At 43.2% G+C, this 25,717-nt stretch overlaps 1 protein-coding gene across 8 annotated transcripts; it reads right to left on the bottom strand.

Annotated features, from left to right (window-relative positions):
• Positions 1 to 2: 2 nt before the first annotated feature.
• On the bottom strand, positions 3 to 24,666 carry atxn2 (ataxin 2). 8 transcript variants are annotated; one of them, XM_084551052.1, is made up of 26 exons: positions 23,826 to 24,666; positions 22,359 to 22,389; positions 21,929 to 21,988; positions 21,437 to 21,508; positions 20,031 to 20,181; positions 19,359 to 19,373; positions 16,657 to 16,781; positions 16,015 to 16,106; positions 15,605 to 15,793; positions 14,878 to 15,050; positions 13,844 to 14,092; positions 11,800 to 11,985; positions 11,423 to 11,602; positions 11,176 to 11,283; positions 10,974 to 11,044; positions 10,513 to 10,871; positions 10,128 to 10,191; positions 9,855 to 10,001; positions 9,164 to 9,181; positions 8,498 to 8,570; positions 7,555 to 7,748; positions 6,006 to 6,132; positions 5,725 to 5,913; positions 5,400 to 5,608; positions 3,441 to 3,618; positions 3 to 2,397 (listed from the first exon to the last, which is right to left on the bottom strand). In XM_084551052.1, exons 1-26 carry the CDS (start codon positions 23,933 to 23,935, stop codon positions 2,369 to 2,371), a joined length of 3,399 nt encoding a protein of 1,132 aa, XP_084407178.1. In that variant the 5' UTR covers positions 23,936 to 24,666; the 3' UTR covers positions 3 to 2,368. The 8 variants fall into 8 exon arrangements, with proteins under 8 accessions (XP_084407178.1, XP_084407177.1, XP_084407179.1 ...); XM_084551051.1 differs by having other exon boundaries at positions 4 to 2,397; positions 5,400 to 5,611; XM_084551053.1 differs by having other exon boundaries at positions 4 to 2,397; positions 5,400 to 5,611; positions 8,504 to 8,570.
• Positions 24,667 to 25,717: the final 1,051 nt, after the last annotated feature.

The following is a 25,717-nucleotide window of genomic DNA, read 5'->3' as shown; positions in this document are numbered from 1 at the left end:
GCAGGTTTTTATTCTTTTCTGTGTGGTTTGATTTCTCTTTTACAGCAGCCGGCCGGTGGACAGAGTGGAAGATTAAAGGAAGAGTTCAGAGATCTGCGTTGGTGCCTTTATTCAAAGAGTTGCAAAGGAAGATAGTTGCTAGCTGTCACAGTTAGCTACCGAAGTATGTATGTTAGCTTAGCATAAAGACTGAGGAGAGGGAAAACAGATAAAATGGCTCTGTATAGGTAAGTATGATGTGAGCCGGTTTATCCAAATTACACAATTTAAAGCAATAAATGCTATAAAATACTATCTAAATGTATGTAACTTCTGACCCACTGGGAATGTTATTAAAAAATGTGACTCTCTGGAGGGTCCTGGGGGGGCTGGAGCCTATCCCAGCTGTCACTGGGCGAGAGGTTGGGTACACCCTGGACAGGTCGCCAGTCTATCACAGGGCTAACACAGAGATAGAAAACCATTCACACACTCACATTCACACCTACGGCCGATTTAGAATCACCAATTAACCTAACGAGCATGTCTTCGGATGGTGAGAAGAAGCCTGGAGAGAACACAGGGAGAACACGCAAACTCCACACAAAGGCCCAGTCGGCCGGTTGATTTGGACCCAGAACCTTCTTGCTGTGAGGCTATTAAAAGTATTTGCGGCCCTCACAATTTTCTTCATTTCTGCATAAAATTCAACCCAAAACATCAGATGGATTCTCAACACACAAAAAGGAAAGTCCAGCCTGTGGTAACTGTAAATGTTGGCGCTGGACTGGAGTGTTTCAGAAACTTGTTATTCTACTGGGATTTGGACAGGCATCTCTAAGGGTTTACGGAGGATGCTGTGAAACTGAGAAAAGATCCACGAGCGAATGCACTTCTGGATGCCAGAGGAGAATGGCGTGATAGAAAAGCAACCGTCAGTCAAATAACCACTTGTTACAAACGAGGTTCGCAGAAGAGCATCTCTGAACGCACAAAAACCTTGAAGATGATGCGCCGCAGCAGCTGAAGACCACGAGAGCCATTCACGTCAAGGGTCAGAATTTGGCTTAAACAACATGAAAGCATGGTTCCATCCTGCCTCGGATCATTTAAATGCGTAATGACCATGTCCATCCCTTCATGACCACGGCTTACTTAGCTTCTGGCGCCTACGTCCAGCAGGATAACCCACCGCACCTTCTCAAACTGGTTTCTTGAGTATGACGATGAGTTCACTGCACTTATTGTCACCAGATGTGAGACCAAACAGAGCACCTCTGGGACGTGGAGTAACGGGAGATTCACATCTGAAGCAACTACGTGACGCTCTCATGTCAATATGCACCCAACTCTACAGGGAATGCTTCCATGAATGTTGACTCTGCGCCGCTGAGATCTAAAGCAGGAGGTTAAATCTGGTAATTGCAAGGTGTACCTAATAAAGTGGCCAGGTAGTGCAGCCCTTAGTATTTGTGACAGACTACGTAGCCACAGAACCCATCTTCATAGTAATGAGAAGCCCACAACACAAGTCAACCACAGTACTCCGCTTCAGTTTTTAAAACTTTTTTATTGTTTTTAAATTTTTTTGCTCATTTTTTAAATTATTTATATTATCTACAAAGTAAAAGTTTTAACTTAAAAGTTACATAAGGGTCAGGTGAGAAGTGGGATCTGATCACCTCAGCCATTATATGTCATAAATAACGTTTCTCCTGTCCCCCGGGCTGTCAAAACCGCTTTAGTTCATAGGAAGTTTCTTGTCAATTCTTGTTTTTAGTTTGGTTAGAAACCTGTCATGGAGTCTGGAAACGAACGCAGCACATAGCAGCAGCAATAAACAGTAAGATTAATACTGTCTAAGAGTTGGAAGATTTGTTTTCATAACAAGGTGCAGACAAAACACAAGTTCCAGTTGAATTTTCTTCTTCTTCTTCACTCTCACTGATTAGTTACTCTCATTCTCTCGTTCACATCTTACTTGGCAAAGCTGACTTCATTTGTTATTAGGAACCCCTGAAAGTATGTGTGGGTGTTTTGTGTCTGCATCTGTCTGTGTGTGTGTGTGTGTAGTTGTGTGTGTGTGTATGTGTGTGAGCAGGGCCTGAACAGGAGCAGTCTTGTCCGTTAAAACTCTCTAGCTTGTTAAAACATGTCACTGCATCAACCTGTTAACATTCTCTTATTGCCTAGTCTGAGAGGGAGGGAGGGAGGGAGGGAGGGAAAGGGGCAGGGGGGGGGGGGAGAAAAGCTGATGTGAAGCATGTCTGGTGAGGATGAGGAAAGAGAGGAGAGGGAGGGCTCTCATTCTCTTCATCGCCTGGTTATGAAGGCTCCGGTTGGAAAGCGCGACGCAGAGCGGGACCCTCAGCTCGCTGGCGCCCTCCGTCTACAGCTGCTGCTGATGGTGAGGTTGCACTGCGGAGAGGAGACAAAGGGTGAGGTCCTCGTTTCTTCACGTGGATCAGACACTTCTGATCTCCTACTAATCTCCATGGACATCAAGTATAGTCCACAATTTATCTGTTTATTTTAAGTGTTCACAATCAATCAAATTGGTATCTTTCAAACTCTTCAATGGAAACAAAGAGAATTTAACCACAAAGCTGAGCATATTTGTGCATGTGATGGTGTTTTAGAGACCAAGGAATAAGATAAACCTGTCCTTTAGATATTGTTTTGCAAAAGTGCAAAACACAACCACTTGCAGGGCTGTCATCACTGAGCATGATGTGGCGTTTTGTGTAGAATCACCTGCAACTCTAAACTGTTAGCTACGCTTCGTTAGCTTAGTATGAATGCGTCATGTCTGCATAGGAGTTGCACGAGTTCAGATTTTGCGTGTGTTGAAAGTGAAGTCGACACATGCTCATGCGCTACTGCAGATATGCATAGCCTGTATAAAAACAGGCTGCCAGTCAGCACCATCCATAGCGTTTAACAGAGAGGATTAGGATCATTCCTCTGCTCGTGTTACTGGACGCCTTTTCAGATGAGTGTGTAAACCAAACGCCAGCTCTGAAGAACTTTTTTTCACATCTGTAGTAAAGTAGGTTGTCCTCCAAGCTCAGAAAGCGGCTGCCATCTGCAATTTTAGCGCTAGATATGACAAAATCCTCAACACTGGTCATTTAATAATGTTCCACTAAAATAAAGGTTCGACTGCTCCTGCTGTTTAGCTGGGTCTGCTAGTGTTAGTGACCAAACTACTGGTATGAACAGGTCTGCTAGATGTGATTTAAAATCTATATTAAGTCTCTTATTCTTACAGTAAAGCTGGTTTTTACATTGTGTTGTGTCAACCCGCCCCATACAGGGTTAATCTGGGTACCTCAATGTGCACAACATGTGTTTAAAAAGCAGCTAGTAAGGCATGAGCACATGCTAACGATGATAAAGGAAGAAAGAAAAAACATTTCTGACTCATCTCTGCAGGAGCGTGCTGATTAATAATAAAATACCTTGTGGATGTGCCAAGTAGGAGAAATGTGTGGTGGAGGAAACGGGGATGGGGTTGAGGGCAGTCTGGGGCATGGGTGGCTGAGGACCCCCCGGGGGACCCTGGGTAGCCATCAGCATCATCGGGGGGTGGGTGGGCGCCGGGTGGTGAGACTGCACTAAGCCGGACTGCATATGGGCCTGGGTGTGAGAAGAAAAGTGGTACGAGTGACAGTGAGAACAAAAAGTGGGACACAAGGTGAAGACGGTGAGAGGCGAACAGAAGGAGAGCTGGTTAAAAATACGGAAACAGGCGGCCGTCAGTGCCGCAGCGTTCGCAGCTCCCTCCTGTGAGTTACTGACGGGAGCAGCATGGGGGCTGCAGCTACGACCAGGGAGCAGCTGCTGGATACGGAGGATGGAGAAGGTGAAGTATTGTCGTGTGGGGAAAACACACAGAGCAGTCTTAAAGAAATATCTACGTTCTCCTCTTCACGTTTTCGACTTGTAACGTGACCGTAATAGTTTATCACATCTGTACCAGCCACGACATGCCACCTCTAGAGGAAAACAAAGCATCCTGCTGTCAGGCACGTAGATTTCTGTTCAGACTCTGACGTCCCATCAAGCACTTAAATAAAGCAAATACGTGCGTGCAAGTATTCGGCTAATTTATTGCCACTGAGACAAAGAAGCCGTTTGTCTCTGCGGCAAAGAAGGATTAATGGCTTTCATAAATCGGGTAATATATAGCTCAAATAGATAGAGAGATTACCATTTCAAAATATGGCTTCAGACGTACATCCTGGTTTCTTTTTGATTTTCCAAGCAGAGTAAACATTGCCTTTGTTCCCTTATTCATTGATGTTCTTGTGGATTTTTAATTGTCTGGATCTTTACCCTGTTTGCTATGAGATCCAAACAGAAGCATTCATCTCCAGACCACACAGCCCTGACGATCACTACGCTTGTTCACAAAGGAGGAAAAAAAAAAAAATATATCAACCCTGAGATCAACAGTAGGTCGGGTGGGTGCGGCCGTCCCGGTGGAGAGGGAGCTTCCAGAACGCAAAAGCTCCAGATATAGCAGTTGGGCTACATCCCTTCCCTCAACTATGGTCATGAACTCTGGGTGATGGTGAACACAAACGGTGGCTGGGTGGAGAGGCTCTATATAGTTAGTTTTTCCTCTATACACTGATCAGGCATAACATTACGACCACTTTCCTAATATTGTGTGGGTCTCACTTGTGCCTCCAAAAAAGTTCTGACTCATCAGAGAATGGACATGGGCCTTCTGAGGGTGTCCTGGTGTCTGGCAACAGGATGTTGTTATTGGGGGCCTTTGGGTCCTATGGGTTGAGGGGAGGGGCCTCTGTGGATCATCCCACAGATACTTGATCAGTTTGGGATCTAGTGAATTTGGAGGCCAGGTCAACAGCTTGTGCTATTTTTCATGTTTTTTTAGTTCTTCCTAAACTGTTTTTGTGTGTGTGCCTGTGTCAGACTGCATCCTGCTGGGGATCTGCTGCTGCCATCAAGGAGTGTCATTGCTATGGGGTGGGCGTCCCTGGTCTGGTCTAGGTGGGTGGTACATGTCTAAGTAACATCCACACCAATGAATGCCAGGTCCAAAAGTTTCCCAGCAGAACACTGACAAAATGGTCAATGTTATTTACTTCTCCTGTCAGTGGTCATAATGTTATGCCTGATCAGTGTATGCTGTAATGTAACATGTTGCTCTGAATACTGCTTACACCGATTTGAGATCTCTAACTTAAATTAGTCAGCCTGCCAAGAAGTCTGCGGCGCTTCTGGCACCAGAACAGGATCCATTCATGAACTAAAACACCTGCTGGAGCTGATCCCAGACAGTTTCCCCCACACATTTAATCCAACCCGGGGGAACGCTGCCAATCTGATTGCTTGGCTGGAGCTACTGTGGTTGTTGTCCAGCAGGCCGACATAGGGGTGTGACCTACCTGCTGCATGTGTGCCATGTGGTTGGGGTTGTAGCCATGCTGCACCTGCTGCGGGTGGATATACACAGTCTGCTGGGCAGATTGGAATGAGGCCTGGGGAGACTGAGGGTTGGGGCCTGGGGTCATGGAGGGGGGCGTGGGGGCCAAGGCCGAGTACATCTGCTGCTGTGGGGCCTGGTTGGCCAGGTGGAGGGCCTGAGCTGCTGCTGCTGCTACGGCACACGGAAAACAAACGCATGTAAGTACATGAACGCGGTGCTCCATTTGAAAATATTCAGTGATGAGTGCAGGAACCAAAACATTCGGCAAACTTTAAGCTCCTCACCTGCTGCTGCCTGCTGGTGCTGCGGGTGCTGGACTGGACTGGCAGCTGGGTGGCTAGGAGGACCTCCATGTTGCGGGGGACCACCCTGCTGGGCTTGGCCTGTGGGCGTGGCAGAGGGTTGGGGGTGCTGTTGGTGAGGGTGCAAGGCGCTGGGGTGGGGGTACTGCTGAGGCATTGGCCCTTGAGACACTGTGACACGGGAACCAATGTTAGCACCACTGAAAATTATTCAAACAATTCCCACAATCATAACAGCGTTCAGAGCTGGTGGGTGGACCTACCATACATGGTGTGTGTCTGCTCTGGGTACTGTGTAGTCGAGGAAGAGACAAGGCTGTGTTGGCCATGTGTAGGAGGCGCCATCACCCTGGCGCTGCCCTGCATCACCGGACTGAACACGTGCTGCGCCTGGAGGATACACAGAATACCGTCAACATCAGCATTAGAGTGCATGAGTGCGCGTTGCTTCAATTTACCGGAACAAACAATAATGTAGGACTGAATGAACAATCTGATCAGCTGATCCCTATCGGTATTCTGTTAAAGAAAAGTCCCTCTGTGTCTCAAGCTTTTTCTCAAGTGAGTTTGAGTCATTTATATACACGTTCCACAAAGACGTTTATACATACTGAATGTGGATCATTGATGGAAAATAGTATGGCTTACACATTTGGAACACATAAAAGCACAACAGATACAGTCCTGCTTTCTAGTGGATTTTTTATAAAAACAGAAAAAGTGCGTGTACAGAACATCAAGTTTTACTGAAGCCATAAAAAATAAATTCTAGTGAGCTAATGCAGGGAACAAAAAGCTGTTTTCCTCGAGGGAAGACTGGCTTCGATAGGTAGATGTTCATCTGTAACGACGCTCGCCTCCTGACGCCAGCCCAGATAGCACGCAAGGAGTCAGTTGGTGGGACTTCCTCCGGTCTGGTCCGCTCCGCCATGTTCTGCTGCTGTCACAAAGCAGGCCAAGTATCTGGGGCTTGGGTCCATTTTGGATGTGCGCTGGGAAATGATCTCACCGTTCTTTCGTCCTCTGATTGACAAGCCATTAGGGAGGTCGCAGATCGCACTATTTAAGTGGAATATTGGCCCATAAAAATCAGCGGATAATTGATTGGAGCAACCTTATCGTCAGCCGGCTTGGAGGGAATACTTTAAGCTGCGTAATGCTGTTAGAAGGTGGTGGTGCGGGCTACTTTATGCATGGCCGTAATAAACAGGAGTAGAAATAGAGGCTGGAGAGAGATGGAAACGATACAAAACCCCAAAGGAAAAGAAACTAAACCAACTGCCTTGAGAAACAAGAGTTTTTTCTTCCAACGTAGCTGTAAATATACTTTTACGTCAGATAATACCAGCCGTCATTCATGCGGCCTGGACACAAAGAAACGCATTAACAATGTAATGTAATGCACACAGCTACTGCCGCAGTAATGGGCAGCATACAAACCGGGGAGACTGAAACTGCTAATGTTCGCAACATCAGCCAACCTCCTAACTGCCTCTCTGTGCATGCTGTTGTTCTACCACTGACTGTTTGCAAACAGGTAACAGCACTTCTGCTCTCAGCAGCACAAATTTAGAAGTGATGAAACACTGGCGCTCGGCTGGCACCCCATCAAGCTGCTGAACCACGGACATCTGTCAGAGCAAATCGCTGACTAGTGAACAGCTGGGAGAGATAAAAACTGCCAATACCACAGGAAACTGTAATGGTTACATATGGCTCTTAATGGAGCAGCCCTCCTGGGCCGAGCCTTTTTACAGAGAAGCTGCTAAAGGTTGTATTGTTCTGATAGTGGGAGTGACAGTAAAATCCCACCTGTGACGGGTAGTGGGTCATCTGCTGGACTATCGGCTGACTGGCGAACTGCTGCGGGCTGCAGGTGAAGTACTGCGCAGAGTAGGCGGGGCTCTGTGCTACAATTGGCGGTCCTGCTGCCGTTGCCGGGTGCATCATGGTGGGCGTGCCCGGTGGGTGATGCTGGTCTGACCTCTGCTGGGGCATGTTGGGTACTAGAGATTCATATAATTACAGAAAACATGGAAAAGATGTTTGTTGAGTCACTGAGGAGCAACAAAGTAGTGCTGGAGTGAGTCGTCCCAAACAGCAGACAACTAGTTTTGAGTTCCTTATTTCAACTGTTCTTGAAAAAGAACATTTGGAAGATGGGAAACATTTGGAGCCTGAAGTGAACTGAGAAATTGTGTTCGTTCTTTATTTCTACTACTTTTGTCAAGCTCTAGTATAAAATCTAGTTGGTAAACTTCTGGCATTGTGTACTATTTTCTTGGTTATGTTTTTTCCTGCCACATCTGGAATACTCATGAGATTAATCAACCAGTCAGTCATACTTTCCGTGAGGCTTTTAAGGAAGTGGTAGCAATAATTTCCAGACTCCTTTCCAGCTCCTCTTCCGTGTCATTCGGTGATCTACTAATTCCCGAATGCTCTACACTTGATTCAGTCTGCTGGGGAGTCTCTGTCGTAAATATGTCTCCATTTGTTTGCGCTAATCAGGAATAATTTAATTGCACTGTTGCAACAGGACATGATTATCAAGCATCTAGATTATTTCCTCTGATTAAAAACTGAGCAAATTTCAGACTAAAGAAGAAAATAAAGCACTGTAATTTAGATTTTCTTAGATTGGAACTAATACTGTAATATTTTTAAAGCAGATTCATTCAGTAAGTTCAGAGAGGGGAGAGAGAAAGCTGGATGGGGGGGAGAGTGAGAGACAGAAAGCAGTGGTTATTCTCACCTTTACCTTGTCTGTAGGGTTTAGACTGGCTGACCGTCATATGAGGCACCTGAACCTGGTACATAGCTGGAGACTGGAGGGGAATGAGGATGGCAGATGAAGAAAACATGTTTATGCTCAAGTTTTATCAGGGAATCTAAGCAGATTTCCTATTTGAAAAAAAAAAAAAAAAAACAGCTCTAAACTAAAAACAGATGATTTTATTTGATAGCTGGCTGCACCTCACTATTGATTCATACGTCTCTTACCTGGGGCCACATGCATTTTCTACACCTATCACTGAGCAGAAGGTGAAAAACCAAACGTTGCTTGTCGCTTCCGTTCCTTAACTCCTTTATCTTATACACCATGCATTTCTATTACCAACAGTACTGCAGCAAAAACAAAGAGGCTCAGACTCCTATTAGCTTCCAGTTAAAGAGGTGGCAGGCTAAACAGATGAAGCCAGTGGAAATAAGGTGTAACTTATCCGTCTGCGATGACAGTTTAAAATGAATTGCAATAAGAAGTTGGCAAACCAACATCTGATGGCATTAGTTCAACAAGCAAGCAAAACATCTCAGTACTGATTGGGCTTTTTTTTTTTTTTTAAATAAAAAAAATTATAAATAAATAAAGGAAAACAAAAGGACTTAAAAAATAGAAATCTTAGAAAAATTCACAAACCTTCCATATAATGCTTTTCTAATGGAGCGAAAGAGAGATAGGAGGAGGAGGAGGAGGAGGAGGAGGAGGAGGAGGAGGAGGAGGGGGAGAAAAGGGAAAAAGAACCACTCTTTAGTTGTTATCGTTTGCACGTGTCTGATGTTGGATCACCAAGTTTTTCTTAAAGCAACACAGGAAAAATGCACATTTTACGACTACATACTACATGCTTCAAAACTTGGACGGTGCTTAAGATGTTACTCTGATATCACTGTATGCAATTTTCAGCACTTCCTTCATTCTTTAAACATGTCTAGTATCGTTATACCAAATATAACAGTCTTCAATTTGTAAAAAGAATTAAAGCAGCACTTTGTGGAAAAGGAAATAAAAGTGATGACAAAAGATGTGATGTGACGTTTTAGATATTAAGGTGTACAAGGAAAAAAATAAATAAAATGTGAGAAAAGTGACAGCGTGATTCAGAGATTAATCAAAGGCAGAAAGAGAATTAAGGAGGTAAGAAAATGAGTGCAAACATAAGCAGAGATGTTGGGAATACTAACGGTGAAGGTTGTTAGGGGTTTGTTTTAATGCACTGTGCATTTCATAGCGATGCGACGTGATGCTCGGGGAGATCTGCACTGAATAGAAATACTCTACAGATGGAGCCATGCTGCACCGTTTCAGCATGCAGGTGTGTGTGTCTCACCTGCACTCCGGGGCTGACGGGTGTTAGAGGATACATCTGAGGGAAGCAGACCGTCTGGCCGTAGACGGTCGGAGGCTGCTGCACCACGATGGAGGGGCTCGGCTGGCCCTGAGGCCGGGGAGGCGTTGGCGTGTTGGCTGGTTTGGGCTAAAGACAACACAGAATACCAAGACGCAGTTAGAGATGCAGTCAGACATAAGAATGAGTTGAATAACAATCTCGGCTTGTGGCATTTCATTTGTGTAGCCTGGCAGCGGCAGGGCAGGTACTGACCTGTGTAGTAAACCTGGGTTTGAACTCGTTAGCATTTGGGTTCAGTGTTGATTTTCTTACTTGACTGCAGGAGGAGAACAAACAGAGAAAAAGATATAACAATAAAAACATAAAAGAGTCTGGAGTCAGACTGGAATCAGTTTATTGTATTTTGTGTTCGTAGCAGAAGTTACTCAAACAGGGTGAAATTGTGTTTTTGTTGCATTTTCGGTGGCCAGTAGAGAATATTAAGTTGTTTTTGGATTGAACAATGGATCTCTACTCCACAGAAAAAATTTGATAGGCTCAAGTCAATATCAGTTGAGGTCTTTTCATGAGATTTGTTGCGAATAAAAACACAATATCACCAGATGTACTAAAATTCCACAGTCTCCCTTCTACTCACTCTTGCACTGCCTCCTTTTTCTCCTCCTTGTCTTCATGCTTGGGTCCGCTGAATGAAGACGTGGCCGTCGTCTGAACTCCCTGCGACGTCACATCCAGCCCTGCCCTCTTCTGGTCCGGGGCGGAAGGGGACGGTGACAGTGCAGCGGGGCTGCCAGGCTTACTGGTGTTCGTGGCGGTGGTGGATGGAGCGGGGGCGCCGCCGGGCGTGCCAGCGGCAATCACTACGACACCCTCATCGTTGGCCTCTCGTCCCGCCGTGGAGGCCTTGTCCAGGGGAAGGTCTTTCGGCTTGTCTGCTGGATCTCTGGCAGGCTTGGTCATCATCTGGTCAAAGGCAGGGTCTGGGTTTGAACTAGACTGCAATTGGAAAAGTGACCATGACAAAGAAAGAGTTGCACGGGCAAACTAACTTGACAATCTTAAGCAATTCTATAACCTAGTAATGAAGGAAATACTTACCCTAAAATCTACACTAAATTTCTTTAAATTATCTATTTGTTTTCTGTGGTCTGGTGCCATCGAGGGGGGTCCTGCAATGTGAGTGGAGAGAAATGGTTCAGATTCTCGAAATTACAGATAAGGAAAGATGCACCTAAGCAAATTGATCTCTTTCAAAATCTTTATATTAAGGCTTCACAGCACTAAACAGTGCATACCGTACCTTTACAGACTGGTCTGGTGATACTAGGTGAGCTTTCCAAAGGCTTGATATTCTCCTTGTTGGCTGTGGGGGATGTTTGCCTCGTCTCCTGGACACGACACTCTTTTGCTGTACAGACACAAAATAGTTTAATCCGGACATTAAAGACAAGCAAACTATGCTTCTAGTAGTAACACAACCTAAACTAGAAAATGAAATCCAAGCACAAGGAAAACAAACACAGTGGGTGGGTTAACTTTAAGCTTACCATCGCCTGATGGAGAGGCGACCATGTTGGGGGCGGGGCTAGCAGCAGTAGGAGAGGAAGCAGATGTTGGCGTGGTAACAGTTTCCACAGGAGCCGTTCCTGTCTGGGGTGAAGGGAGGGAGGAGGAGCCAGGGGAGGCACCGCCCATATTATTCTGTCGTGGGGAGCGAGGCCTGTGCGCTAAAGTGGCGGGGAAGAAGAAGAAAAATGATTTTGGTGATCACATAATAAACCCAAACATTTTCACCTGCCAATAACAGAGGACACGTATTCAATTTGTTTCTAAACAATGTTCTTCTGGAAGATGCCATATTCTGGACTCCTTTCCACACAGAAACTGTAAAGAAATGAAAGAGGAAGGAAAAACCTATTCTTACCTCCACTAACCACTGAGGACCATGTGCCTCCAGAGGAGCTACTCCTGGTTGGCGGAGTCACTGGAACCTCTCCCGGAGCATTGTGGGAAATTAAGTCCACTCCCGGGGGGACTCCACTGGTTCGGCAGGGTGGCACTCTGTGAGCGCGAGGTGTCCTCTGTGATTTTGGAGACATCCTGGGTGGACCTGTAAATGATAAAGGCAGACACAGACAGAGTTCCATAAGCATAGAGTAGAAGGGTAGAAAACACACTGCGTTTTCTACCGTCCTGATGTGGAGGGGTCTCACAAGAGCTTTAAAAACTGCAAACCTTAGTCGTGATTACATTCTCATCTAAGGGTGCTTTCACACCTGGTTTGTTGTTCCGAAACCAGTAGCATTAACCCCGGATGACGGTTCATTCGGGCTGGTGTGTTCACAGCAATCGCACTTTATTCTGGAGCTAATCAACCGAACTGAGACCGGTTAGAGAGGGTGGTCTCAGTTCACTTGCAATCACGCCACAGGGCAGCTTGTTGTGTTACCTCCAATAATTATATAACTGAGCAGTTTACCCAAACCATCTTTGGAAAAGAAGCTGTTGAATAGGTCATTGTAAGCAAACATAGAACAGTATTAACTGCTATTGACTAAACTCACTGCTGATTATTTTCTGATTACATGAAATCCAATTTCTCAAAAAATAAATTATGACCAATCACTATACTGTCAGCAAGAGATTAGCGTTGAGGACTTTGTCTCGATTGCCATGTGAACACCAACCGAAGCGAAGTTAAATGCAGTATTGTAACAATACTGTTCTCACTGAATCAGAACAAAATATGGATGTGAAAGCAACCCCAATGATTTCATATCACATCAAACACCAATGTTATTCGGAGACATGCATGTTAGTAGGAGAAACTGCAGAAGATCCTGTAAAGTGATCAAAAAGCACACCACACTTTCCAAACTACAACCAGGTGAAGTGAGGGATATTAAAAAAAAATAAAAAATAGGAAAACGCAGGTGGTAAGTTGAGGTGGAAAACTCATTCCAAGAATTCGCCGAGTTGCACAAATTTTGTGCAGTGAACAGCGTCTATCTTTCAGCAACAGCCCAGCTCCACACTACTCTTTAGTTATTGAACATTTTGCTGCAAAAACAGTACGAACATAATCCATATATACCTATGACAGTGCAGCGGTAGCTCAGCACTCCAACTCTTTGGATTTAACTTCAAACAAGAACCACAAGGTTAGGGATCACTTAAAGTCAGTTATTTCATTTTGAGAGGACAAAAAAAACAGTCCAGTGGGATAACGTTTTAAACTTTGTTGCTTTTTGTTGTCCTCTACTAGGCAAGTACAACTTATCCCACTTCTGGCTAACAATACAGATGGATTTCTTGTTTTGTAACCAAAACGTCAACAGCAGTTGTTGAAGTTTATTGCGATTTCATTTTGTTCTGGTGAAATCGGGAAGCCACGTGTACAAGGACAAGAATTCTTGCACAGTATATCTAACAGCGATGCAAATACAAGTTTAAGTTTAAAGCTGGTATTTTCATTTTGTTCCAGTGCACTGTAATAAATAGCTGTCACTGAAATAATATATCAAACATTTCTGAGCTTCTTTCTCAAGTTTTATTCACGTCTTCCTTTTAAAGGTCTGTCCCAAAACATTTAACGTTTAGGTGCCTTCGTTTTATTTGTTTTTTGTGCCACAACTGTTACCAGACAGAAAGCACAACACACACCATGGTGCACCCACATGCCAGTGTTAAAGTGGCTGATGCACTGATAATGGATCAGCTTTGTACATAACTCATATTCATTTGTGTATAAATGTGTGCACTCCGACCCAAAATCAGTCTGAAGAAGCCATTTCACTTATTTGTGTAGTTCCACACTAGACCTGGGCAAATTTATTTTTGAAAGTAGTTTCCATTTAAGAGACTTTTCAGTGTGATTGGGGACAATTTATCCCAATTTATATCCAATTCAATCCCTCCACCTTCAATTCATGCCTTTGCCCAGGTCCACTCCACACTGATGTGGGTACCTTCTGAAGACATGCGTTTGAGCAGAGTGGAGGCTGGCGACGTGGGCCCATGGTGGGAAAAGGAGGATGAAGAGGAGGGATAGGAGGGGTGGGATGAATGAGAGGGAGGCCTGGAAGGTCGAGAGGGGGGTCTGGAAGGTGGTCTGGTGGGCGTGGTCGCCCGAGGAGGCAGGGAGGAGGGGCCAGACTGGTAACGAGAAGGGGGGCGGGAGGAAGGAGACGGACAGGGTGAGGGCCAATGGGATGAACCTAAAAGAAGCAAGGACAAATGATAAAGGATGACAAACAGTGGATGACAACCAGTTAAAGTAGGGAAAAACTAAAGGGGCGCACACACAGGAAGCAAGTGGCAGCAAAGACACCATGGAATATTAATGAACTCCTGCAAGTAGATTATAGGCAGAAAACCTGGGCAGGTACCAAGTAGAACACAATGAAACACGTCCACAACTTGAGTTCCTAAAACCAAATTCACCATGCTGGTAGCGGACTTGGGGTTAACCTAGATGGAGCAGTGGCATCATTGATGTATTTTGTTTTGTTTCGTTTTATTTCTTAAACAGAAACACTGACAGCGTGAATAGCTAGCTCCATCCACACACAATCAATATTTTTATGTTCTACTCAATTCAACATTTAAGGTGGGAAATATATAAAAGGGGTTACGAGACAACTAGATCCAGGAAAGCCAGCAAGTGGCCAGTTGTCAGTTATACAGATATTGGCAACAAGCAAATCACTTAATGTGTGGACAGGACACAAGGCATAGCAGGGACAGAAATGATTAATAAATATAAGAAAGAATGAAAAGGCAGGACTAAAATTATTTGATTTACATACAAGAAAGCAAACAGGAACAAAAAATATCTTTACATCCATTAAACAGTAGACAATGGGGAGCGAAATATCTCTTTTCCAGTCATACTTGGCCCACTGGCCTGACCAGAACACAAAGTACCTCTGTGCAAACTAATGTGTACAAAACGGGAGTAATAAGTGACACGGTAGGTTTATGAGTGCTGTATTAAACTTGCCTCCGTTAACCACCCTCTGGTCGGCCCCAGAGCTGGGACTGTAGTCGTGAGGTCCCGGTCGAGGAGTTGAGGGCCCAGCTGCGCTCTGACCCAGACGAGGTGAATTCTGACGTCCCGGCCCCCACGACATCACCTCCCTGTTCCTCTGACCTGGAGGAATGTACTTGTTCTCTCTGACGGACAAGCACACAAACGATACAGGCAGGCGGTTCAGTTAAATTTATACAAGGCAACAGTGAGGAGGAGGAAATAACTCTACACTGTATTAGATTCAGCTAAGTACTTCTCATCAGCCAAAATGAGCATGCTTTCTTTAATTACCACCAAGTGTTTGTGCTGGGAACAGCTGCTATCTGCATAGTGAATTTGCTGCAACTACTTTGTCTTCCTTTAAGGCTTAAATACGGCTCCCAAGTCTGTGACTGAACGTTTCTACTGCAGAGCCACACTGTCTGCAAACATTATGCACATACACCATGCTGGTACACAGACAATCAAGTGTATGAAAATGTTCCAGTTCTACTTTTAATTGTAAATAACTATAAATGATGTATGTTCAAACAAATCAATATGAACACAGGATGAATGAATTAACACATTTAATAATAATTTTTTTACAAGTTACAAGTACAAACGTTGCATTGTTTGTTGCAGTGTTTTCATAGAGCTGGTATTGTAGACACTCACACACTCACAGGAAGTTTCTTAATGCGCATCCTGGCCTCACCTGCTAAGTGTGTGAGTCTCCCTTTCTCCTCGCACCACAGCAGTGTATTTTTCCTCCTCGGTGCGTTCGTCGTTCTCCAGGGCCACACGGGCCTTGTACGTGGCGCTGGCCTCGATCTCCTCCGCTAGCTGGGCAGCTCGCGCTTCCCTCTTCAGAAACTCTTCTGAGTTGTCCCGCTCTAAGGGGACCCTGGAAAGCAAGCTCAGGTCAGACGGGGAGCGACTGTGAAAAGCACCACGTTTTTAAGTTACTGCATGGGACGTCACACTAAAGCATGATTCAAAGGATGATTTAATTTCAAAGAAATTAAAGTATACTTCCAGTATCTCTATACGATGTTTTAGGTTTATGGCATGTCGATGACTTTGAACAAAGACAGAAACACAGATGGAGAACCTGGAGAAGCTTACGTATATGTGGAGAGGCTGCTGTCATATGTGGATAAGACTCCGTACTTCTCCTCGTTGTACTTGAACATGTCATTGGGATCCCAACCGTTTGACTGAGAGGAAGAGAGAGAGAGAGTTTAACAATAGGCATATAAAACAAATAATAATGACAGCCTGCATGGATAACAATTCTATTCATGACAAGTGAAACTTCAATTGCTATGTTTACATGGACACTAATAAGCCGCTAACAGTCAAAACAATAGCTGAATCCCAACAAAGCCACCTCGTACAACCACCTCAGTAAGTAGGAGGGAATTTAAAGATTTAGAATGAATTAGGTGGTGCAACCTGTTGCTGTAAATGCTTGAATCAATTGTTTCTCTCTGTGTGGATTAAATAATTTTTCCATGCGAGGTAAACATCAGGTGACATGCAAAATGGAGGTATCAAAATAATGAGTCGTTGAAAATGTGAAAATGTGTGTCTGTCTTGGTCATTTTTTTTTTCTTTTTAATGAATTCAGTGTTGTCAATAAAGTTAGAGAAAACAGGTCTTAGCGTCTTTGTGAACAGCTCAGTTGGAATTTCTGATAAAAATAATTTGAACAAAATTCGTAAACATAAATGTAGGCAGTGTGTTTGTTTGTGTGCCTGTTCTCACCACATCTGTATCCAGAGACTCAAGGCTGTCAGAGTTGTGGGTCTCTCCTCCATCCCAGGGCTCTAGATCTTTCTCTTTATGCTCACCGTTGATCCTACCGCTCACTGCTGAATCTGTAAAGTTGTCTGAGACATACACAGAGAATACATATGTGTGTACAGGACACTGCCGTACAGAAAGAGAGACACACACACACACAGGCCAACGACAGTGTGTGGTCACAAGGCCGCACTCTCACTGTTTGTTCACTCATGCCTCGAGAGTCTCTGCCACAAGCTCTCACAGCAAAGGTCTATGTAGAAGTTTTGGTGGTACAAGAGGCACAGCCACTCACATCCAGACATGGGTGCGACTGGACTGGGGAAAAAATCCTTTCAAAAAAATCTTTGAGCCATTGCTTGAGATGGCCTTGGTATCTAAGAAGCATAAAATGACTATTAATCCAGCCTTTAAAGAAAGGGGAAACAGTAGTCCTCATTCACTGTCTTATCTTGTAGCATAGGGTACTTGTTAAATTAAGAAAACGGTTTACACAACATTTTCATTTTGTTAACTTTTATCATAACTTAAGTTCAGTGATCACACTGTGTCCAAAATACCTGACTTTTCCCCCACTTCTGATCAAGCATCACCATGGCAACACCTTGAAAAGCAGCATTCACATGTAAAAATAAAACTCAGGGCTGAAGACAATCCATTCCTTCAGGACATTCACTATATTTAATTAAACGTACAAAATACTTTGGCTCAATAAAATTAATCATAGACCGGCATGCTCAAAGACAACCCCAAATTATATTTGAAAGGAAAACTGATCTCATGTTAGCCCTCTCACATTCTCAGATCTGGCACCAATGGACTTATGCGCAAAAAGCATCCCAACCACCTGGACTCAGCCATCCCGGATATTTAATCCTTGACGGCAGAGAGCAATTTCAAAGATGCTAGATTGGCACCACACGGACAACTGGACTAACAGGCTCGGTTTATGTATTTAGAGGTAGTTGGCATGCTTTCTGCACATATCTATGACAGAAATTGTACATAACCTAAGCACAGTTTCCAAACCAAATATGTGCATAGTGAGCGTAAGCAAACATGCATTCAGATCGCAGTCAATTATATGACCTCAAAGCACTTCAGGGCCAAAGCAAATTAACTTGGAATAACTTGATTTTTAATACAAAGTTCTGAAAACAAATAAGGTGCTGGTGCTTAAGATGAACTGTTGCTTTCAATGGAATCACGCTCATAATGCAATGCTTTTCCACCTTTCCATTTCCCGATTAGACCCCAACTAAAATGCTGTAACTGAACCGCATGTTTAGGAAAAAATAATGCCCTGAAATGCTCTGCTTGGGGTTAAACTGCAATAATATTAGTTAAAACCTTACACCAATCAGCTATAACCTCATGACCACTGACTGTGTGAAGTGAATAACACTGATTATCTGGTTATCATGGCACCTGTCAGTGGGTGGAATATATTAGGCAGCAAGTGAACATTTTGTCCTCAAAGTGTTAGGAGCAGGAAAAATGCGCAAGTGGAAGTATCTGACCAACCCTGACAAGGGGCAAATTGTAAGATGACTGGGTCAGAGCATTTTCAAAACTGCACATCTGTGGGGTCGTCCTGGTCAGCATTGGTCAGAACTGAAGTGGTCCAAGGCAGGAACAACTGCCGTCAGGGTGGTCATGCTGGAGCCTGTCCACTTCCAGGAGCATGTGGGCATCAGAACTGGACCGCAGAAGTGGCCTGGTCTAATGGGCTCACATTTTATCTAACATCAAGTTGACGGTCAGGTGCATGTACATAGGTTAGCTGGGTAACGCAAAGCACCAGGATGCACTACCGACAAGAGGACAAGTCGGCAGAGGCAGTGTGATGCTTTGAGCAATGTTATAATGGGAGGCCTTGCATCCTGCCATTCATGTAAATGTTACTTTGAAGCAGGCAAAGCTTCCACAATAGTTCAGGAATAGTTTGAGGAACACGGTTCAAGTTCAAGGTTTTAACTTGGCCTCTAATTTCTCCAGATCTCGATTCAACAAAGATTGGATTTGCTGGACAAACCAGTCCACAAAGCCCCCCTCCTGCAACTTGGAGGACTTAAATGGATCTGCTTCAAACATCTTCAGAGATCCAGTGGAGTCCTTGCCTCAACGGGCCAGGGCAGTTTTGGTGGCAAGAGGGGTACGTACATAATAGTAGGCAGGTGGTCATAAGGTTGTGGTTGATTGGTGTATATATTGTTTTAAAACTACATTAAGAATTAGCATTAGTTTAAAACTAATATTGGCATTAGTTTACATTACATTTCACACCATCAGCAGTATATGTCTTACACATCCCAAGCCTCTTCATGAGTAAACCTAAACATATAATATCCACTATGAGCCACTGCTAACTTTTAAGCTGATTGCTTAACTACTGTGTGCGACAGTCGCGTGGCAATCCTTCCACCGAAAGCAACATCCAGTCTAAAGATAACAAAAGGATCTGGTGAAAAGATGCAGAAAGACTGAGCTACTCTTACTTTAGACTGATCTTCAAATTAGAACAAAAGAGCAGTAATAACCGACTATAAATCATGCCCAGACCTTCACAAATATTGTGAGTTTGATTACGTATTTCAGTAGGCTTATGAAAGTGTGTAAGTGCATACAGAGATGTGCAAGAGGAGAAAACAGCCATATATTACCTGTGTCAGAGGAGACTAGACCATTGGAAAGGAAAGACACACACAGATGACAGAGAGTCAGAAGATGGACTGACAGGTAGATTTACTGACTGGCGACCAACTGTTCACCCTCTACCCAACAGATTTAGTCAAGCCAGGTCAAGCAAACTCAACAGATCCCTTTACTTCAGTAAGTTGGTGACTTACTGACTCACTTACCGAATCATGTAGCAGAACCTTCACACTTTTTTTTTACCTGATCAATTTCAGACAATAAAACTCCCCCACACAGCCCTTTACCATTCAAAGGAGAATTCTATGGGTCAAGATGAATTACATGAAGCAGACTCATTCACTCTATAAGAGTGTCCTTGCTGTGCTTGGGCAACCTTCGGACCAATCAATAGATCAAATTAGTTTTCAATGACTCGCCACTCAGAGCAGACACACGAGATTTAACTCATGGTGATGCCTTTGTGTCATCAAGGTAAAGAGCACAGACTGAAAAGGATCAATACATTGTGTGTATGCACTGGTGGGGCCTTCACACTGTCAGGTATTTATATATTGTGTGTGTGTGCATTAAATACTAAGTGACAAGCACCTACACTGTACATGGTTCGTGAGTTTTCACTATGTGAAAGGTTGGGTATATGGAGAGATTATATTTGCCAACACAAATGCCTTCAGTACCTTTCCTGGCAAAATTCAGGTCCACATCTTTGAAGGTCACCACTACGACATCGGAGGCCTTGAAAATGATGGTCTCCACAATATCTTCTTTCTTGGGGCCTACGCTCGGCTCTGGGCTCTTTCGGTGGGCTGCATCCAACACCAGGTCACACTGAGGGAGAAAGTGAGGATGAAAGGGATTAAAGGAAAATCTGAAATACAGCAAAACCCAAAACAGAAGTATGGGGAACGTATGGGCACAGAGGACTGAGCCCGTCCCTCTCAAACTCAACAGTAGATGGACAAATACAACTAATTAGCAAACTCTGTAAATCTTAGTATTATTAAGTTAAAATATTATAAATATTCTGTTTCCAACCCCTGGAGGATGATATATATTCCGTTATATCCTATAGAAATAAGAAAATACACAATGTCAAAGGGTCACCTCCGCATTTGGAAAACTGTGTTAGACGTTTTATGCCATTTTTATTAATTACTTTTATTTTTACACACTAAATAATAGATTAATAAAAATAACTGATAGATCACTGAATAATGAGAGAGAAAAGAGGTCCTACTCAGTTGAACCTGCTGGATTGCTTGGAATCTTGGCTCCAGAACTAACCTGAGCAAAATACCTTCAAGGTCCTTTGGCTGACATCAGTCAATTGAGCTCTGCTCATTAAGTGGCATCCACAAGGGACGGGAGGAGCTTCTGAACTGCAATGGGAACTGCATGGACCACGGTTTTCCCCCAAAACAAGAAGTTATGCTACAACTAGTATAATACAATAGAGAAAAGCTACATCACAGCCCCTACAATCAAATAGGACAGTGACTGACAGACTGTGAACAGAAGGGTGGTGAATGCAACAACATCTGAATATTTCAGCATGTCTGACTGTTCAAGTTGCACAGCCATTCCTTTGCTCTCAAAACAAAGTATTATTTGCATCTGCAGGCACACCGAATTAAATTTCTATTGCTATCTTTTCAGTCGTATTCACATTTCAGTCATGCAAACTTACCAAACATGTGGGGGTGATATAAGATACGAAACGTGATACATATTTTACTTATTTCCCTTAAAGTATTGACATTAAAACCAAGCTCTGCTAAATGAATTGGACAGATAGCCATTAACCTCCATTGCAGAGGTTAATCCATTATTTTTCCCACAGAAGAAAGATTGGGGAAAACTTCAACCTAAAAGGGAAGATGAAGGGCCACATGCCTTTTTGCCATAAAAGGAAATGCAAAAAGGCGGATCTTTGTTTAATCCACCTCAGGGGTGACGCTGCTATTAAGTTCAGGCAGAACATTACCACAGATAAGCTTAATCATTAGTACAGCTACTGAAAAAGTAACAGATTTAGCTGCATATTAGCACCTACAAAGAACATCACACTACATATGAGCCTTACCTCTGGACCGTATGTCTTAAATACTCCTTCATAGACGGCTCCATTTTTCACTTTCAGCTCACACTTGGTCCCCTAGGAAAAAAAAAGTAGGTCTATCATTATTCACTGTATGCAACACTCACTCGTTCAGTTAAGTGCCAATGTCAATTTACACGTTTCAAAAACACAAGTTCAGAAACCCATCTGTTGTGAAGTAGACACACGATTGATCAATCTCTGCTTTGTTTATGCAACCAGCTGTCTCCACAAACTGGCTTTGTTTATCGCTGTGTGGACATTCTGAAGAAACAGCATGTGGTGTAAGACAGGCTGCAGTAAATACCGTTGTTACCAATTCATTTACAGTAAGCATAATTCACTTTCATCTTAAGGAACTTTTTACCTACGCTCACTTCTCTCTCGCCGCCGTTCATTGTTGCCATTACACACAAGACGAAATTCAGAAGAACACACACACTGCACATCTCACAGACGGACAAACAGTGAACGTACCACCACTGAAGTCAAGACATGGACCATCCTCATATTTGCATATACACCATTGAAAATGACCTAAAGAAAAGACACAGTTAACTATTGATTTTCCCCCATTTGCAAAGAAATATTAAGCCAAATATGACCCCGCAGCCGTTTGACACCCACTGGACATTTGACGAATTTATAATAGTAACAGATATTTGACCATTAAATTAAATTAACAGTTATCTGAAGACACCTGCTACACATTTGCGCCAACATTTCTTCTTACCATTAAATTTACACCTTATATGAAGTCAAATTGCATGTCTTAACAAATGTGACAGTGTATTCAAACGGCTGCACGGAATTTACTTATTATTATTATTAATCGATTATGAATGTTTTCTAAATGCTAAACACTAATGCTAGTTCACATTAGTATGAGAGCTAACAGGTTACTTACTGCTGCAGGAGCTTTACCGCTGTGTCTTCCCCTGAAAGGAAAAAAAAAAAGCCACCATTAACAAACGCCCCAATCATCATTAACATTAAACATCTGTCCCAGCACACTGAAACACGACACCCCCTCCCCAAAAATGCAAAACTATTTAAATCTAAACCAAACTGTCTTTGCAAATACAAATCGATTAGTTGAATATTTGAATGCAAAGGAGACTCCAAAATCTCCAGCAGATTCCACAACATTTTTGCCTGTTAGAATAACGTTCAAGTGGCTGCCAGCCAAACAGTCAGTAGCCTACATTTTTTTCCCCAAGCATGTCCTAAAATGCACCTTGTTCAGCATGGCATGCGGCCAGCTTTTCCCACTTCATTCAATGCAATGGACACTTATCCCTGCATCGTGTCAGCTGTAGCACATTAGTAATAGGCTCACTAAAAACACACTTCGATTCACAATCCTCCAGCATGTCATTTTGAGCTCAAACGGGCTAGTTTTTAAACGCATGACAGGTCCAGCACTATTTCACAGCATCTTCGCTGCTAGGCCTTCATGGATGAAACCTACGCAATGAATGGGGCGTACTGTCCTAGTGACCGGTGAATAAAAGGCTGACCACAAAAAATATATGCATGCAGTCCCCGCACTGACAGCGTGTGTTAGCTTTATCTTAGGACGACATGTACGGAGAAAGTCATACTTCAAGGACACTATTTCTCACGAGATGCAACGTCAAGGTTGAAAGCCCGTAGGTCTCTGATTCCCCCTTCTCGTCCTCACCCCCTTTTCCACACCCGCCCCTCTCTCTCTCTCTCTCTCTCTCTCTCCTTCGTGCGCCCACACGCTTTATATCAATTTCTTGGCAACCCCGTTGCAGCAATGTTGCGGTAACGTACCGAGCAACATGTAAAAAGGAAAACAAACGCAGTCATTTTTTTTTATCGCACCGCGAAGTCGCCAGGCTGCGTCCCGTTAGCCGGCCATTACAACAGTGAGTGCACTGAATTACAAGCATGGGCTGTCAAACGGCTAATTAACGCTAGCCAAATTGACTCCAAGCTGATAGTAAACTGATATCTGCAACTTGGCAAGCAGCGTCACTGGCACACACATGTGGGGGGAAAGATACATGTCCATCCAAACATGCCTAATTGCATAACCAGAGGCCAGGTGATGTGTTTTATTTAACGTGCAAAAAGGGGGTAATGTTCCGTCGAAGTTGCAACATTATTGGACCAAGCAGACAGGCCTCGCTAGCTAGACTGCATAACGTTACACTGAGTGACCAGCACGTCGTAAGGCCCATATAACGTCCACAAACACGCACTAGTTTTGGACCACTTAACAGAAATGTCATCTCTCACAAATACTACTACTGGACGTGGCTGTATCCAAGTACCGAAAACTGGCAACATCACCCCTCGCTGCTGTGTTTTTACTTCACTTAGTTAACGTTTTAAATCCACAGACCTGCCCAGATTCTGTCTTCCCCCTCCGCTTCCTCCGGCACCGGAGGCGGCGGCACCAGCGGTGTTGCCACCGCCGGGCTTGCTGCGATTTCCACCGGCCTTCATTGACATGGTGATCCCATAAAAGACAGCCTCTTAAAACGACCACTTTCACACCGCAATTCCTTAAAGATGGGACGGCGTGTGGTTGTTGTGTGACAGCTCGCTAACGTTAGCAGTCCGGAGATCTGGCTAGCAAGCGGGGCTAATGTCAACGTGCCTCTTGAGGAGGATGCTATGCTAAGCGGCTAGTTAGCTCGCTAACAGTTGCTAGCTGAATTAGCAATCTGTACAATTTCTGTTAAAACTGAAAAAAATGATATTTAAAAAAGACAACGCGCTCGGATAACACTTCCAAAATAAACATGTGTGTTACACCTCTTGTCAATTTGTTATGTGATCCTAACAAAAAAATTTCGATTATCTCAAAATAGGGTTTCGGCTATCTCGGGTTCTATCCGTTGCTAACAGCGAAAGGACCAAAACAGTCTGAAAGGGGACAAAAAACGGCGGAGGGATATATGGAAAGGCGTAACAGCTCATAACGTCTAACTCATATTCACAACTCCAGCTTACTTAACAACCGTCAATCTGTTAAATGGAAATATGTGGTCATATTTAATGTACACCGATGTAGAAATATTTTAATACTCCGTTGTTTTGAAGATTGCACCTACACCGTGGCACTATTTTCAGGAAGTCCATGAATCTTCAGTGGCTGTTTAGTGGCATCCACGTGAGCCGGCGAACACACACACTTGACAGGCAACAAACACTATTTACACGTCGTTTAGTGAGTGGTGCATATGGCATTTAAACATTACAACACGATTGCTCACGATTAACAGGATCAACAAGATATTTTGTAGTGAGATATTTCCTCGTCTTGCAAAAAAAAAAAAAAAAAACAGTTGGGCAGTTGGGATTTATGCAGCCCTGACATGCACAAGACATAGGTAGGGATGCTGGGAGATTAATGCACATATAAATTGCTATTTAAATCCACACCAAGCCCATATTATTATTATTTTTTTTATTATTTTAATTTTGAGAACGCTGTGTTTACAGATTAAAATGGCTTTGACTACGATATCATTCTTTGCCTTTTTTCTTTTTTTAGTTAACAAAAACGAATTTAAACTACATTTTAATATGTCACCTTTGTCTAAAATTGTCCACTTTATTGGGGAAGAACGACCATACTTTAGAGATTTTATAACACAGGATGCAGTTTATCATAATACATCTGAAGTACAATGTGTAACTGTGTATTTCTTGATCAGATCATATTATTCAATATCTGTACTAAGCATACAGAAACTATTCTAACTATTCTAACTGTACATTAATGTATACATCTCTTTAGTTTTTTAGCCAGTAAGCATGAGGCTTATTTAAAATTCTTAATATACAGGATTGGTTGTAAATTTCTCCCTGTCTTATCTTAACCCATACTGGAACATAATACCGGTAATATAATATTTATGAGGATTTCATGTCTACTGATCAATATATGTATCACTGAATCTGTAAATTAACTACTAAATAAAGCTCATACAAATTAAGTAGACAGTTGCCTGTGAAATATAGTAGCCAATATCAAGAAGCATAAAATAAAAACTAAAATTTTGTCCAAGTTACTTATTGTAGGGCTGTGGAGATATATTTTATTCACCACAAACTTGTGTCCTAGTGAAAATGCTGTTTGCAATATAGACATTTAGCTCCTCTTAAATTAACCCTTGAATCCGCATTGGAAGCGGGGTCCTTAAGAGGACCCATTACGTGCTGGCCATTGCATGCATATTTTTTTTTAACAACGTTTAACTTTTCAGTTTAAAAACGTACCGACCA

The sequence above is a fragment of the Chelon labrosus genome (assembly GCF_963514085.1).
Source record: "Chelon labrosus genome assembly, chromosome: 9".
Classification (NCBI taxonomy): domain Eukaryota; kingdom Metazoa; phylum Chordata; class Actinopteri; order Mugiliformes; family Mugilidae; genus Chelon; species Chelon labrosus.
The sequence above is the reverse complement of the archived record's forward strand: the minus strand, read 5'-3'. Positions and strand labels throughout refer to the sequence as shown.